We start from the raw sequence: 17,930 nt of genomic DNA, 5'->3' as shown, positions 1-17,930 counted from the left end.
TATTGAAGGTACTTACAAAAATTAAAAACAATATTATTCTTTTCATTTTTTGTAAAAAAAATATAGGATTTTCCTTGAGATATATTTTATTTATCATAATATCTAATAGATTTAATATTTTTACTTTTACATATCCAGCAAATAAATATTCTATGAGTGAGTCAATTTTAATTTTTAATACAGAAAATATTGATTAAAATAACCAATATAAACAAAAGCCCCTTTGGGATTTTCTATAATTTTTAAAAGTGGGAAGGAGTCCTAAAAATAAAAAATTTAAGAAACAGTCACAGAAAATAAAATTTGAGATCTGAAAATTATGTTTTTCTTCTGTACTCAAAACATTACTTCAGAATAAATTCAATCATATAAATGGTGTATTCCAGATTAATGGATATTAATAGTTATTTCAATTATAGATATTAGAACTGTTTTAAACGAACACAGGTAATTCTAGACTTATGACCACAAATGAACCCAAAATCTGTGTTGCTAAGTGAGACATTTGTTAAGTGAATTTTGCCCCATTTTATGACCTTTCTTGCTATAGCTGAATCACTAAGTTAATAACACAGCTTTAAGTGAATCTGGCTTCCTCTTTGATTTTGCTTGTCAGGCCACGAAAGATGGTCACATGACCCCAGATACTGCAGCTGTCATAAATATAAGACAGTTGCTAAGCACCTGAATTTAGATCACGACCATGGGAATGCTGCAACGGGCATAAGTGTGAAAAGCGGGCATAAGTCACTTTTTTCAGTGATATTGTAACTTTAAACACTAAGTCACTAAATGAATTGTTATAAATCAAGGTATAAGTAGCTATTTCCCATCATGACAGAATTCATTTCCTACGTGGCCTGATGACAGTGAAAAATTGTGATCACTTTACAATGTATTACCTTCCTTTTGTATCTCCTGCAGTACACTAAGTGTTTCTGAAATACTTTAAATTGGCATTCTTGCTTCCTACTTGACATTTCATATATGGTGTAGGGTTTCCTGCCTGGGCAGGGGGTTGGACTAGAAGACCTCCAAGGTCCCTTCCAACTCTGTTATTATTATTATTATTATTATTATTATTATTATTATATTGCATCTATCCAGTAACAACGCAAGAGCCATTCAAACAAAAGCAAAGTCATATTTGACTATATGACTATAACTTGTTGCTGGCAATCCTTATGATTTATATTGATATATTGATCATCAATTGTGTTGTAAATGTTGTACCTTGATGAACGTATCTTTTCTTTTATGTACACTGAGAGCATATGCACCAAGACAAATTCCTTGTGTGTCCAATCACACTTGGCCAATAAAATTCTATTCTATTCTATTCTATTCTATTTGTCTACAAAACTATTGGAGGTTATATAAAGTTTTTTTTAATAAAAAGCATCACAATTACTTCTGATCTAATGGCATGAAACTGCATTAAACAAAGATTACTTTTAAAGTTACTAAATTCAGTAAATTCAAATCATATTCACAAGATATTATGGGCAAAATAGAGATTCTTTGGCTAATCTCTTCTATGTCACCACTGAATGTTATTGCAAAGAGTGAGATCAACTAATGTGGTAAAGCAAGGACAATTTGAGATGTAGCTGAATGAAGCGGAACTGGCATCATAGAGATGTAACTTTTCACTCCTTTAGATTAGTACTTTACTTTGACTCATCCATTGCACACAAATATGAGATTTATTCATGTGGCATCCAGTAGATTACCACAAATTGCTCAATCAAAATTTTATTCTTTCTTCTCATGCCTGTTTCAGTCACCTTAATTTAAAAAGAATCTGTAGCCACAGTTCTGTTCACTGTTTCCAATTTTACAGATGTAGTAGTAATCATGAAGAATAGAAAGAAAGGTTAATCCTTTCCTAGTTCCCTCTTCTTTTAAAGACACAGAAGAATTGCTGCTGGAAATTTTTTAGCTTAATGTTGTAGTTTATCTTGATCTTATGTTTTATTCACACACCACACAGCAACTGGATGAATTAAAGCAGCAACAAAACATGGCTATCGATTATAATATATCTTCATTACCATGTTAAATTATATTGGGTTATATTAAACCCAATATAATTTAATGATTCTAACTCTAGTCTAAAACATAACGTAAGTTCAGAGGTTATATCAAAGTATTATTGAACAATTAGGCCATCAAGGATAACCATTACTGTTATTCCTACATTGGAACCTGTATACCTCCAAATACTGCGTGTAGAACAAGGCAGGAGACACATACACTTCTATTTTCTGCCTTTCACCATAGAAAGATCTGGTTTGCTTTTATGTGAAAAAAAATGCTACATTGGGCCTTGGGCTGTTACCTTGTTAGAAAGATACTAAAGTGAGTTTCCCACTAGTTTAGATATGGATACAAAGCAATTATTTTTCACTTCTATTTAGAAACCTGATAGCAAAAAAAGATCTATTGGTCCAAGTCTGCCTTTTGAGGGTTTTTAAATTACTTTATTTTTTAATTTTTTGTTGGACGATGGACATGTTTTCCCAAGCATGTTTAAACTCAGTTACCAATAATTGACCCATTACCTCCACAAAGAGTTGACTCCAACCTTTATTGCTCTTTCTGTGAGGTAATACTTTCTAATATTACTTGTGAACTTGCCTCCTGCACCTGACTGAGGTTATGCCCCCATGTTGCTTTTTTAATATAGAAAATACTGCCTTCTAGAACCTTATTTACAATTTTAATATATTTAAAGGTTTCAGTAATGTCCCCTCTTTCCCTTCTGTCCCCCAGGCTGTACATATCTAGTCCCTTCAATCTCTCCTAATGTTTTTTTTCCCCCTCAGACCTTGCACCATTTTTACTGCCCATCTCTGGACTCGTTCAATCTTATATCTTTTTTAAAGTGAGGTCTCCAGAACTGGACACAGTACTCCAAATGTAATTTATCTATGCTAAGTATGCTAAACTATGATAGTTATCTTTATCATAGTTTAACATATTAAAACCTTATTTGTTGAAAGAAGCCAGATTAATCCACAGCTAAATTGTTTTAAACAGAATGTAACCATATTTCCAAGAACGGATGTGCCCTTCTCATTTTCCAAGCACACAAACTTAAATTCAGTGGCTGTAGTCAATCATTAAACTGCTAAAGAGTGTTTAACAATGATCTATTGAATCAGAATCAATCTTGCAGATCAGTGACTATGTATGACTAGATATTGCTTACCATCTCTTTTAATTGCTTTCTCATCAAAGTAGAAAAAACAAGCCCTATGGCCTATTTACCTATTGTACTAAGCTACCAATAATTTAACCTCGCAATTAAAGATACCATAAATTATCTTATTTAAATCAAATAAGACTTTTTAAACCTTAAAATAAAATAACTATCTTACTTGTATAATATAAATATTACTAATATAAAACAATATAGATATAAGAAGTGCTTTTAAATATTTAAATATTTACATTCATGGTAATCAAACTGTCATTTTATGTTATAAATCATCACTGAGAAAGAAAAATACAGCTTTGGAACTTCCACATGAATCAATTTCACAAGCATGAAACTAACTGAACTCCTCAGCTGAACTAGCAATAGCAGCATCAATAATATTGGTAGTAGTGTATTTGGTGTCCACTGATTTACAATAGTTCAATAGCCTCACATTCCCAAATAGATACACCAGCATAAGAACAGAATGCACTTGGATAAAATTATACTTAGCGACACATTACCCTGTTTCCCCCAAAATAAAACATCCCCTGATAATAAGTCCAATTGGGCTTTTGAACGCATGGCAATAAGGCTAAGTGCTTATTTCAGGGTTCAAAAAAATATAAGACAGGGTCTTATTTTCGGGGAAACAGGATATTGCTTACAAATTATTTTTTGTATTCACCTAGGTTTTTCATCTATTATGACTATTTTACCTATTATTCCAGGATTAAGACCTATTTGTCTTAAACCTGGGATAATATTAGATATATGAGACTAGCAATCCTGCAAAATGTGATTTGAACAATTATTGGCATATTTGCATTTGAATCAGAAATTATCATTACTTGCTTTTATTTTGATCCCTTTTAATACAAATCTCATAATAATCAAATATACCTTCAAGTAAAACATTTACATTGCTATGAACTTATTGTTGGCCTGCAATACTCCAAGGGCAATACCATGTAGAAAAGGATAAATTATAGCAACAAAAAGAAAAAAAGATATAGCAAAAGAGGATACAGGTAACCTCGACTTACAGTTCATTTAGTGACCATTCAAAGTTACAACGGCATTGAAAAAAGGGACTTATGACCATTTTTCACTTATGAATGTTGCTGCATCTTCATGGTCATGTGATCAGAATTAACATGTTTGACAACTGACTGATATTTATGACAGTGGTAGTGTCCCAGGGTCATGTGATCCCTTTTGGAACCTTCTGACAAGCAAAGTTAATGGAGAAACCAGATTCATTTAACAACTGTGTTACTAACAACTGCAGTGATACCTTTAACAACTGTGGTAAGAAAGGTCATAAAATGGGGCAAACAGCACTTAATAAATGTCTCACTTAGCAACATAAATTTTGGCTCAATTGTGGCCATAAATTGAGGACTATCTGTACTACATTTCATATTATAACAGCAGAAGAATGATGAGGACAATTGGTAGAATTCTTAATACCAACCAACAACATACAAAGAAAAACAAGATTGTTTTAAAAAATCACAGAAAAAGTTATTTCCTAATGATAAATTGTAGGTACTATAGTATTAATTTTGATAATAGTATTGACTATTATTATGTAATAGTATAATAGAAACAGCTACAAATCAGATCTTATCAACACTTAAAAAATAATTGTGAGTAATTCAATGACTTTTTTTTGCAATGTTCTATTTTTAATCCACAAATAGCAAAATAATATACTGCTCAAAAAAATAAAGGGAACACCTAACCAACACAATGTACTGTATTTAATAAGAATATTTCATTCCTTCAGATCTAGGATGTCTTACAGTATTTTTGTATTCCCTTTATTTTTTTGAGCAGTGTATATTACTTTGTTCACATAGTAACTTCCCTATAAGTGAAAAAATAATTTAGAATATTTAAATTAACTTCAGATTCTCAGTAACGTAAAAGGGACTGTGGGTTACATATAGTGATGGCCCATTTCTCAAAAAAATAACAACCATTGTATAAGGCCTCAGTTACTATGAATTAAGCTGCATTAACATTTCTAAATGTATTATTGGGGCTAAATTCACCACAACGCGATCAAAATGGGCAACATAGCCTAGTCTGGTTAAATCTCTCTCTCAATAGCCCTAATTTGTCCAAAAGTAAGAGCCAATGTGAAATGCAATTCAACAATATTTAGAGGTACATCATCATCCCTAAATTTAGCACTCTATAAGGTGCTAAAATTTCTCAACATGGATTAAACAAAGCAGTAGTACAGGTTTACTACCTTGATAATCTGAGATTAAAGTAATTTAGATATCCACCTCTATTTTGCATATATTAAAAGGAAGCATAAAATCTTTTATGAAGACTGAAGGGTCAGTTTTATTAAAACAAACATAGTGTTTCTTTTAATACTAACATCAGATTCTCTATCTCTCTTATTTCAAAGAAACAGTTTACTCATCTTTAATGTTCCTCAATCTCCTGCAAATATCTTTTAACATCACATTCAAAAGTTATACAATAAATTCAAGATACTGAGATCTAAATAAAAAAATCTAATAGGCTTTAATAATTTACCAATTTACATAATAGTTACAGCCAATCTCAATATAGGTTGATTTCTTCATGTGAACCCTCAGGCTACTGACAAAGCATTGTCACAAATTTACTGAAACTATTTATTACAATATCAACAAGCAAGTTTTCCCAATATCCTGACTTTGTAAAAAAAGAAATACCCAAATTTGATTGCCTTTACACCACTGCTATGTAAATCTTCAAATCTCTACAACACTTAAACAATGTACAGCCATAACAGTGTTTGTAAGGTATATTGAAAGAACACTGCAAATAAAAACCACAGGTTTATGCTTATTCACAACAGAGAAACTAATTTGCTCTAACAAAATCTTTCTGGCACAGATATATTTACTTGCTTTTGCTCTTTTTGTATCAAAGGCTTTTCAAGTAACAGTAGAAAATCCAGCTCCTACAGGTTCACCATCTTTTGACTGAATCAGAGTAGCAATTTGGTCTTGTATCAATCCAGATAGGAATTTTTTCTAATGCTAAACCCCCTTACTTTTTCCTCATTATTCCCCTCTCCCTTTCCTCCCCCAGCACTCAAGCTAAGGACTATGCTAACAGAACCATATAGGACAAGACTGACAAAACAGGAGGCAGAAAGGATAGAGAAGAGTGAGTGTTTGCTGGTCTAGTACCCGGGCCTTGCCACTCCAAAGCAACTCGGGATAGCTGAACTCCACGCAGCTCTCCTCCGTGGGATCTTTCAAGATCAACTCAAAGCGAACCGTCTGATCCAACGGTGGCGGCGATTCCTGTCGGTTGTTCTCTTGATTTAGCTGCTGATGAGACGACAGCGGCGGTGCTTCTGGCCTTGGGGACTCTCGGTGGGGTGGCGGCTGAGGTGGCTTTGGTGTCAGCTCAGGCCGGCTGATCTCCCGCGGTAATGACACAGGATGAGACTCTGGCCGAGGACAAGATTCAAAGGGTTGCGACGGCGGCTCTACCGGACTGTTCTCATAGGGGTGGTGGTGGTGCTCCTGATCTGGTAGTTTCAGGCCCTCACGCGCTAATGGCTGCTCTGCCTCGCGGCCCCCTCCAGTCTCTCGCTCTAGCACCGGAGACTCACCTTCTCGTCGCCTCACGGGTGACAGACTAATGAACGGCACCCGACGCGGCTCCGCCATCATCCACCCCCCCACCCCCCCTTCCCACCTGTTCGGTGACCCAACCTCGCCACCCACAACCCCAGCTCCTCCTCCGCCCGTTCCCTCCCCCTTAACCAGGTCAGAGTACCTCCCCTCTTCCCCACTAGCCTCTCCTTGCCGATAAAATCGCTGCCATCTTGGAGCCCCCCCACGTAAATAGATGCAGGCTACTAGGGCACGCATGCGCAAAGGCAGAACCCTCCACGGACGCACTACTACACGTCATTGTTGTTCTAGATTAGGGATTTTTTTTTAGTACGTCACCGCGATCGCACGTTGAAGACGACATAGCTCCGCCCACAGTTGCCTTGGAAATGCGTACGCCGTACAATCGTAAGACTTTTAAAAAGTCTTCCCGAAGAGTTCTGAATGAGCACTTTTCTTTGCTGTTGGTGGCTTCGGGCAAAAGTTAACTTCCTCAGGAACGCGGCGCTAATACGGCAGCTACCAAGCGTTGTCATTCCTGTTCATATATTATTAGTATTTTTCTAGTTTACAGCAAATGAAGATGGTCATAAAAACCATTTAGTACCCGAAAAAGTTGTGAGCGTTCTATCCTTGTATGATTTTCTTCCTATTTAATACTAATTTCCTTTTAACATGACATGAACTAATTACAAAACACCGTCTTTCATTATTTGTTTTTAAGATGCAATTCAAAGAAACGGCCATCCTAAAAAGTGTTTCTTGTTTAGTACATTTGAGCTGGAAACAGTACAAAAAAATTTGAAATGCTAAGACAAAGCAGAAGCTATATCTAGCTCCTTTTTCCTTTTAGTATCTAATTTCAGAGACAAAGTTATAAGGCATAAAGCTTCCTGGTTTAACTATGTAGAATCTATCCAATTATACAAGGTAATGTTTATTTTTGCAATGTATTTGCTGCTTAATTACAAAATGGCCTTGAGTGATTTAATACAAAAAAGAAGGAATTTTTAAAAAATAACCAAATCCCAAACTTAGCCATATGGCATATACAAAGAACAAAAAGAATTCACAGGCAATTTTATAAATGAATTTATTTTGAATTTTTGCTCCAGAATTAAACGCAGGAGAGACTGTAAAAAATTGTAATGAACATACAGCATCAACATATTAATTACATACAACATGTATAAATAGGTAAGCACATATTCTATCATAGATTTCCAATGTTTGTGTCTTAGTATTCCAGCCAGGCACAATATAGATGACTTCCATTCGCTTGATCACATTGTTTAAACAGCAACTCTATTCTCCTTGGCCCACTTCTTTATTATACGTACAATGTACTCTACTTGGGGGTTGCCTGAACTTCTCAGGAGATGCAGTACTTCCCTTAGAGTATCCCTAAAAGGAAAGAAATGAAGATTTTTTTTAAAAAAAGAGAGAAAGAATATATCAGACAATATTAGACAGCTTCTAACTATGTTATATCTGAGAAGTTTTGAAGTATTTTCTTCAGTTCTGTTGCTAGAAACTAAATTTCTCTGGCTTCACATAATGGATAAAAGAAAATTTCATATAGGAATCAGAAAAGTGATATATCACCTTTGCTAGGAACTAGAAGCCCAAAATTCAGCCCCATAAATTAGTATGTATTCAATAGGAGTAAGTGGCTATCCATGATTTGATTTTTTTCGATTTTCACCCTATATTGGTGCTTAAAATTTCCTCCTCTGCTCTGCATTCTAAAAATTTTCAATTTTAGAATACAGAACAGAGGGAAAGAAATTTTATATTAAAAGCGTCAATACAGGATTAAGTTCTTCCGAAAGAGCAGATATATCTGTTGTGATTGATACTGCAATAATAAAGTGGAATTCAATTTAATTACTTTTTGTTTAGCATCCTGAGAAAAACCCTACCCAGCCATCTTGGAGCATGAAGTAGGAAAATGGAGGAACTAATTCTTAAAAATTGCATCGATTTGCATATTAATTACATATTGGTCAACTGGGAAGTAAAAAAAATAATTCCAAAGAAGGCAACAGCAATTCCTTTCTAATGTTGCAAAGGAAACAACATGGGTGTACGATTGCAGTCACTGAGAGAGAAAACTGTCTGGATGAAAACTTTTATTGATATAGTTTTGGGATGATCTACGTTCAGCATTTAAGGATCATCCCGGATCCTTTTTATTTGTAGACGCACATTTATTTGATATTCCATCTTTTGTAGGAGCCCAAGGCAGCATATAGAAGTATACTTATTATCACTATTAGTTGTTACAAACATCTTTTAATGGGTTCAGGTAATTTGTCCACTGTAATCTTATTATACATTTGGTCTTCAATACAATACATGGGATAGTGTGCCACAAAATGTGTCTGGAAATGTTTGTTTTCCTGGGAATTATTTGCTTCTGGTGATCAGAGATATCTTTAAGGTTCAAAAAAGTCCAGCATCAGGCAGTCTAAATGTCTATGGAGATTTTCAGTCATCTAGGTCATGGTTGTCCCAAAGGTGCTTTTTCAAGAGACAACTGGATTTCCTGGTTTTTCTTTGAAGACGTTTCACTTCTCATCCAAGAATCTGGATGAGAAGCAAAATGTCTTCAAAGAAAAATCAGAAAATCTAGTTGCTTCTTGAAAAAGCACCTTTGGGACATCAGGCAGTTTATGCAGATTAACAGTGAGGGTAACCTAGGTTTGGTTCAGTAGTAGCAAATTTTTTTAAATGTATGTCAATCTTGCTGATTATGTACAGATGTTTCTAGTTAAAAAATATTAAGAATAACTTGTAAATGAGAGAGGACATTCTTTATGGCTGTATAACCTGTCTGTTGAATTATTTTTTCCCCCTGTAACTCATCCTCTCCCTTTGGGCATTCCCCACAAGCCACAGATGCCTCTCTGTCTGCTTGATCTCTCCTCGGGCATGCCTGGCAAGCATGGGGTGGCTGGTACACCAAGCTTGCCATCTCTCCACCTGTCTCCATAGTCTCTGCAGCCTTTATTGGCTCTGTCACATAATGGAGAGGTGAACCTGCATGGACCTCATCAATTGCAGTGTTACAGAGGCAACTGGAAAGATGGAGAGTTTGGTGCACCGTCTTCCCCACACTTGCTGGGTGTGTCCTGTGGGAGATCGGATGGGCAGAGAGGCATATGAAGGCTGTGGGGGTTGCCCCAAGGGAGAGGACAAGAGGATGACTCTCCCAGGAACACAGCTGTGGTAGCGCCCGTCCACCATCGCCAGGGAACGTGCCCCGGGCTCCGGCACCCAAGGCACTGTAGGAGACGAGTGAGCGCATGCGTGTGAGGCTTCTAGGATGGCTGCACTGAACTGGCTTGCTATGAGGAGCTTGGGCATCCCCGGCAATTGTGCAGCTCTTTTGGCTTGGCTCGCCTGCTGCCACTCTAGCTGGCTGCCCAAGTGCCCTGCAGTCTTGCCTCCTCCTCTTCCTCTAGCCAAAACTAGCACAAAAATGCCCCATGTTGATTGGATGCCACTGCCATCTTCACACCACAATGTCCAAAACAGTTCATTTGAACCAGCCATTCAGCAGTGTGCAGAGAGCGCCCAGAGAGCCACTCAGGCCAGGACCAGACGAGACCTGCAGGGATCTGATAGATGTTGCATTCTTACAGATGATCCTGTCCTCTTCGCCAGCTTCTGAGAAAAAGATGGCTGCTTTTCTGTCATGTGGCCCAGCCTGTCTGGAATGCTGGAAATCTTTGAAAGGTAAGTGAGCAATCGGTGACAAGGTGGGGAGGAGCATGTGTAGACTAGCAAAGGAGGCTGAGTTCTTGTGGAGACCTGGTGAGGCAGTATTGGGGGAAATAGGCAGGAAGCATGTTGTAGTATCTCTGTGGTTAGTCATACGAGCAAATGACTACCACGGTGTTGCAACACACATAACTTCAGGCCTGGGTTGTAAGAACTTTGGGGTGGGAGGGTGTTGTAACTTTGACCTGTCACTAAGTGAATTATTGTAACTCGAGGACTACAGTACTTTAATAAAGGTAAAGCTTCCATTCATAATACACACTTTAGCAGAATCAAAACTTAAAGGCCTTCTGTTCCTTATGTTTCTAATCGGCATTTTTATTCAGTAAAAAAAAACAATATTGTAATATTACAGCCGAAGTAGTAGAAAGAAACTCAGTGTACATACTTAGGCTCTCTGCCAGCAACAATCATCTGGAAGATACCAACACAGGCTCCTCTTTTGCCTTCCCAATATTCAGGGTTAGGATCCAATCTTTCGAGGACGTCAAAAGCTTTAGCAGAATAATAAAACTGGCCCATCTGTTCAAAAGATAAAGGTATATGCTTAAGGCAGCAACACTGCCTAAAACAAAGTTTAAATATGTAGCAACATAAAAAGAGGAATGAACAGTGACATGAATTTTTCCTGTTCATGATTTGAAATCCAGATAAAATTTTCTGACTTTGTTTTCAAGTTAAAGAAATAAATATTTTTCAATGTCATAAACACATTATTTATTGATACAATATTTGTAGCTCAATGTTGAACTGTGGAACTCTTGGTACTCTCTGAGCTTGGTTGTTTTCTTGCAGACATTTTATTACCAAACTAGGAGACCAGCAGAAGACTAGCAGAGTATATTCATGAAAAACTAGGAAAACAGAAGACAGGATGAAAGTTCCTTAATTTCACAACACGCAGACAGACTAAACCATAGTTTCAACTTGGAAATTGTGAGCATCTTAGACCAAGCCAAGTCTAAAAACGCTACAGAATCCCAGACAAATCTGGCATCAATAAGCACACAGACACAAACAACATCTACATACCATTCAAAAGAGACTATCAAAAAGCTAAAAAGGGAGGAAAAGGACCAAAACACCTCTTCACCAAGCAACACCCAGATGAGCAGAGATTCACATCAAGATTAAGATCTGATGAACAATCAAGAAGCAAACAATATCTCAATCAAGGAACTGCCAAACAGGCTAACAGTAAACAATAGCTGAATCAGGAAACTACTAAGACTAGTCCCACCAACATTTACAGGGCAAGCCACTAGCATAGAAAAGGAGAGCAAACCCCATTCCCCACTAGCACTGATTATGTTACCTAATTTGGTAATGAAATATCTGCAAAAAAAAAAACCCAACCAAGCTCAGAGAGCACCAAGAATTTTGCATTATTTATTTATTTTATTGTGTGTGTGTGTGTGTGTGTGTGTATTAACATGATTACATTGTGGCACAGAAATGGGGCATGCCACTAACCATGATAGTTGCCCAAACAATTTTAAAGATGGAAGATTTTCTTTGAAAACATTTTAAAATGTTCTTTTTTCCCAGTTCAATTTTCAGTTACATTTTACCTTTCATCCTGAAACATTTAATTTTTTTCATTTCTAGCAAAGTATTATATTGAATAAAATGATTTCCAATGAACAGAAATATGTTTTTAAAAAGTTATAGTCAAAATTGTATTAGACAAATTCCTTGTGTGTCCAATCACACTTGGCCAATAAAGAATTCTATTCTATTAAAATAGAAAAGCCAAAATTAAGGAATAGCACAAATGATTGAAACTTCTGACTCAATATAAAGTCTATTTTCTTCTAAATGGAACATTTAATAATAAATGAGCATTTATGACCAAAAAAAAGATAAATGTATTTTTATGAAATATTTGCATTTAAGTCTTAGAAAAATGCCAAAAACATATAGAAAAGTTAACATCATTTCCTTACTCAATGAAAGGCAAAAAAACTGATAATCTTTCTTAAGATGTCTCAGTATGATCTTAGGAAAAGTAGTCAGCATGGTTTATTTCTTGGGACAGCTTTATGCATCATAAAAACTCCAAACTAACAAACTGCTTTATAGTCTAGGAATTAGGACTATCTCATATAACTTCTGATTGTAAAAAATGGGATTTAACAACAGAAAAGTGTAGAAGCAATTTATTTAAAAAAATACATGACTTGAGAAGGAAAAAAAGTTACAATTCTACAGGGTTGATTTAGATAGTGAAGGAAAACGAATGAAAGAAAACGTACTTTGTAGCAGTCATTTGCAATTAGTTGCAGAAGACTAAAGGATTCTCCTGAAGTTTCCATCTTTAGGTAGAGTTCCCAGGCTAATCTTGGTTTCTTATTCATAATATCTGCAATCAACAGAAAGTTAAAACTAGTAGAGGCATGTTGCTACAGTGTTTAGAACTGGATAAGCATATTATTCAGCAGTATTGTTCTTTAGATTGGCTGTTCAGATGAGTTGAGAAGTAACATAGCCACACCGATTAAGTCAACTGGAAAATTAAAAAAATAATTTTTAAAAAATATGTGCCAATGCCAACGTAGAAGTTTTATATGACAATGAGCTCTAGATTATCATGGGTACTTTCCGTTTGAGCACACAGCAGACTGAGCATTTGAATAGATTATACATGTGGGTTTTTATGTGAAAATAAAGTCAGTTGCCTTCAAGAAGGAGTTTCTTCTTTCTGATCTATGAATATAATATATAATATCTATGTTGGCATTAAACCTACTTCAACTATAGAGGATCCTGAAGGAGATACAACTATCTAGGACAGTGATGGCAAACCTTTTAGCCACCAAGTGCCCAAATTGCGAACATGCACGTGCCCAAACTGCACACACGCACGTGCATGCACAAACATGTGCGCATCGGCAGCAGAGACCTAAAGACCAGCTGGCCAGCAGGAGGTGGGGCATCCCAACACCGGCAGCTCTGCCAGAGGTGAGATCTTTTTCTTTCATGAGCTTCTGTTTCCTCATTTGCAGGAAAACAGAAGCTCACAAAAGAAATGCCATGGAGAGCTGAGTTGGGGCGACGGTGCACATGTCCACAGAGAAGCATGCGTGCCATAGGTTCGCCATCACAGCTCTAGGACCTTGGCAGTTATGGCCAAAGGAGTCTTCACAAAAGCACACCTAGCGCAGCAGTTGGACCTTTTCCTGGACTGTGAAGGCTTCACACAATTACCCATGTGTTAATCAACTGCTCTCTAGAATATTTCCCCAGAGTGGGATGACATCTCACACCCTGATAACATTCAGGAAGTTATTGGAGACCTGATTATTCTCCCAGGCTTTGGAGTGGGTTGAAGAAGCTTCCTGGATGAGAAGCGAAATGTCTTCAAGGAAAAACAAAGTCCAACTGCCTTTTCAAAAAACACCTTTGGGACACATTTTCTATAGATTATCTTAAAGAACTGGCCTATCTCCAAAGCAGAAATTTCAATTCCCTCTCTCAAAACTTTGGAAAATTGCTTCTTAAAAGACATTTGTAAGAAAAAAAACTAACTTAAAAAGTAATTAAATTTACATATACTTAATACTTAATTTCATTTAAAATTAATTTAAGGGACAAGATTACCAGGTCAATACGTATTTTATAACAGAGCAGAGTAACTCACAGCAGCGTGCTAGCCAACTGAGGTAAACAAAATCATTCTTTATTTTCTCACTTTGAATCAGGAGGAACACCTGAGAGGAAACAAAGAAAACCAAGCTTCTGTTCACATTAAATGTAGCTCAATCAAATCAGGGTTTGTCATTCTAAAGATTCAGCAGCTATAAAAGTTTAAGACATGAAAGTATAGTTTTCCCATAAATCATAAAAGTAAATTATTTATTCAATAATTTGCCTTATCAAAAGACCCCCAGGATCTCTAAAGCAGAGATGTGATACAAAAGCAGAGATGTAAGAAACAAAGCTTGCAGTCCTGATATCATTATATATTTTATGGCCCTTTTAAATGGGAACAATTAGTAGTTTAGAAAGGGGATCATGCCAAAGTCTTGGAATGATTCTAGATTGTTTTCATAAAACTCTAGCTTAATATGCAGACTGATATTTAAAAAGAAAAAATAACCAATCATTTAACCTTTAATCCTTACTTTGTCAAATGATAACTCACATTGATTTTTTTAAAAAAAATTAAGTTTCAAGGAGAATAACTTTTTCATTAGAAATAGCAATAGCACTTACACTTATATACTTTACGGTGGTTTACAGTGGTTTACAGAGTCAGCAAATAATGAAGCTTTTCTAAAAATAGCATATATATATATATAGCCATTTTATTCAGAACATTCTGGAGCTTTTACTCCAGAATGTTCTGGAGTAACACAACATTCTGGAGAATGTTCTGGAGTACTTAAGGAATGGTGAAGGGCAAATGGGGCATATCTTATACTGTATGTTTTCATCCATTCATGCATGCATGCATTTGTTCTTGAAAACAGAGTATTCTTCTGCAGTTGTACAACTCATGTATGGAGTTAAATTTGAAGAGGGAAATAGCAACCATAAGATCCTTTTTTTTCAGCAGCAAATTTACTTCCATTTCTCAATGTTACATGGATAAAATATAAGACTCTCCTATTATACTGCAACAAATAATTTTTTGTTTGTTTTCTGTAATTATGAAAGATTTTAAATTACAAACTATATTGTATTAGCAATTAATCAATCTTCCACATTCTCCTTTTGTTTTATTATATTTTTTCTAGTTTCATACACTATGAAAGTGTGACCACAAGACAAGGTTCAGTATAGCTCCTAGTATTAAAAAAACACATTTTGCTGCTGTCTAGTGTTGTTACCTTCTTAGTATATATGCATAGGATTATGTGTATATTGAATACTTAAAAGGTTACTGCTTCTTATTCAGAACAACCTCCACATTCTTTAAGAAAGGATGCACAAATCCTTGAAGTTTCAGAAAGTTCAGATATAGAAATTAAGATACAAAATGTAAGCAGCAAATATTTTTAAATTTGTCTGTGATCTTTTCAATAAGTAGATACATACCTCCTCAGCCTCACTGGTATTGCCAGTAGCAGCTTTGGCTTGTGCATAGTTAAAGTTAAAAGTATCATCATTGTAGAAATAACTCTGGAAAATAAAGCATGTTTAATAAACAATTTAATGGTTTATGACATTTAACAGCTAGTATCAATTTTCAGCTATCGTTTGTAATTGACAATACAATTGAATTATGATGGATGTTAATAAGTTAGAAATTGAACATCTTTTGCCTTTCTCCCAAGTATATAAAATCTTATTATGATGTAATTTCCCCTTTGCTTGTCTCCTCAAAACATTATTGCTCGATTCCATTTTTTAAAATTCAACGAATATCAAGGGCCCCATTTCTATCTAGTTATGACATTTTGAAAATACAGCTTATTGACTGTTCATAAAAATAGTTTAAGCCTTAGAAAACCCCTAAAATATAGTCCTGATGAATGTGAAATCGTTCTTTTATTTAATTCCAAAACAGTATAAAAAGCAATGAACCCACAATTCATAATTAATGCCTTATACAGAGAAGCCGCCCTGAGTCTTCGGAGAAGGGCGGGATATAAATGCAAAAAAAAAAAAAAAAAGAGAGGATGGAACATTTACTTGTTTATATAGCAACACACTCCCAAAGAACTCCTAGCAAATCAGTATATTAAATTACCCATAATTATACTAATATAAGTGTCTCCTAATAATTAACTTTAATCATTAAAAGGTCTTCTAAACAGCTCAGTTTTCATCCTTCCTATATGCTGGGAGGCATGGTGGAATGCAGATTTTTACATGGAGCCTTCTCCAGAAGATAGGCACTGCTGCAGAAAATAAATGACCTAGTGAGTAAGTTCTATTTGAAGCAATCCATCAGACCAAGTCAGAAAGGATTTTATACTTCTTTTTGCACATTTAAAATTAAATACTTCCTCATTTTGTTATACCAAATTTCTAAATTAGAAGCTATAGCAAACCATTTCAATAAAACATTTCACCCTGATAATACTATAACGCATTATATTTCTTTAGATTTTCCATGGATGAACTGATTATCAATATGTTCTCATATATTAAATAACATAAATGCTAATTAAGAATTTCAGAAATTATAAAATATAATAATTGCTGTATAAATGAATGTAGATCACATTATAATAACATTTTGTCTGGATTCATGTCAAGTTGCAGCCTAGGAAGAAAAATACCATTCTCCTTGAGGTGTGGAAAAGTTTGCTTTTATGCTGAAATTAGCTTTGTGGGAGGTATAAAATGTTATCTAGATATACTGGTTTAGAACACAGAAAATGGAAAGGTGCCAACTAATATTAAGTGTCAATCAGTATGGAATGTTTAAATGCATTAATTATATTATCAAATAATGAATCATCATGTGTAGATTAACATCAATCTTCACAAATGTTTCACCCTCTGTGTACTGTTTTGATCTCTGTATTCATATATTTTGTTAAGTGGTTTTGTGTGCTTTCAACTTCTAATCCTGTGATGGCGAACTTTTTCGGCAAATAATGCCCAAAAGGGAGCATGCGTGTACTTTGTGCATCTGGGCTGCAACCTTGAAGAGGAGCTGCCAATGGCACATGTGCATGCCTGAAAATGAACTTCCTGTTTCCAGCGCATGACATGAACTAAAAGCTGAATTAACTTTTATTTGGTATGAAGGAGATAATAATAATAATAATAATAATAATAATAATAATAATAATAATAATAATAATAATAATAATAATAATAATAATAATAATATTTTAATTTGTATACCGCCCTTCTCCCTAAGGCAGATAAAATACAGACATACACAATAGTTAAAACAACCCTTAAAAAACTGATTTAAATTTGCCCAAAAATTAAAGTAATATACACCCCCATAAAATTACAAAAATTTAAAAACCCATCAAATTCAATTAAAATTAAAGGTAAAAATCAAGCTAGTCCAGCCATACGAAATAAATAGGTTTTAAGTTCGCGGCGAAAGGTCCTAAGGTCAGGTAGTTGTCGAAGCCCGAGGGGAAGTTCGTTCCACAGGGTCGGAGCCCCCACAGAGAAGGCCCTCCCCCTGGGGGCCGCCAGTCGACACTGTTTGGCTGACGGCACCCTGAGGAGTCCCTCTCTGTGGGAACGCACCGGACGATGGGAGATAGAGGCCGGCAGTAGACGGTCCCGTAGATAGCCCGGTCCTAAGCCATGGAGCGCTTTAAAGGTGGTAACCAATACCTTAAAGTGCACCCAGAAAACAACAGGTAGCCAGTGCAGTCTGCGCA

General features: G+C 35.6%; 2 protein-coding genes across 6 annotated transcripts in view; both read right to left on the bottom strand.

Annotated features, from left to right (window-relative positions):
• UBN2 (ubinuclein 2) overlaps positions 1-6,923 on the bottom strand; it is a 72,165-nt gene extending 65,242 nt beyond the window's left edge. For all 3 annotated transcript variants that reach the window (XM_058189715.1, XM_058189716.1, XM_058189717.1), the window contains exon 1: positions 6,406-6,923. In XM_058189715.1, coding sequence (XP_058045698.1) covers positions 6,406-6,897 — 492 coding nt within the window. In that variant the 5' untranslated portion in view covers positions 6,898-6,923. The remainder of the gene's footprint in view (positions 1-6,405) is intronic.
• A 994-nt stretch (positions 6,924-7,917) lies between these two features.
• IFT56 (intraflagellar transport 56) overlaps positions 7,918-17,930 on the bottom strand; it is a 28,235-nt gene continuing 18,222 nt past the window's right edge. For 2 of the 3 annotated variants that reach the window (XM_058191151.1, XM_058191150.1), the window contains exons 14-18: positions 15,667-15,750; positions 14,267-14,336; positions 12,882-12,988; positions 11,015-11,148; positions 7,918-8,244 (exon numbers count right to left, since the gene is read on the bottom strand). In XM_058191151.1, coding sequence (XP_058047134.1) covers positions 8,133-8,244; positions 11,015-11,148; positions 12,882-12,988; positions 14,267-14,336; positions 15,667-15,750 — 507 coding nt within the window. In that variant the 3' untranslated portion in view covers positions 7,918-8,132. Of the gene's footprint in view, positions 8,245-11,014; positions 11,149-12,881; positions 12,989-14,266; positions 14,337-15,666; positions 15,751-17,930 lie in introns of those variants that run through there. The other variant, XR_009156124.1, reaches the window with a different exon arrangement.

Source organism: Ahaetulla prasina, chromosome 7 (genome assembly GCF_028640845.1).
Source record: "Ahaetulla prasina isolate Xishuangbanna chromosome 7, ASM2864084v1, whole genome shotgun sequence".
Taxonomy (NCBI): domain Eukaryota; kingdom Metazoa; phylum Chordata; class Lepidosauria; order Squamata; family Colubridae; genus Ahaetulla; species Ahaetulla prasina.
This window is presented reverse-complemented; position numbering and strand designations above follow the sequence as displayed.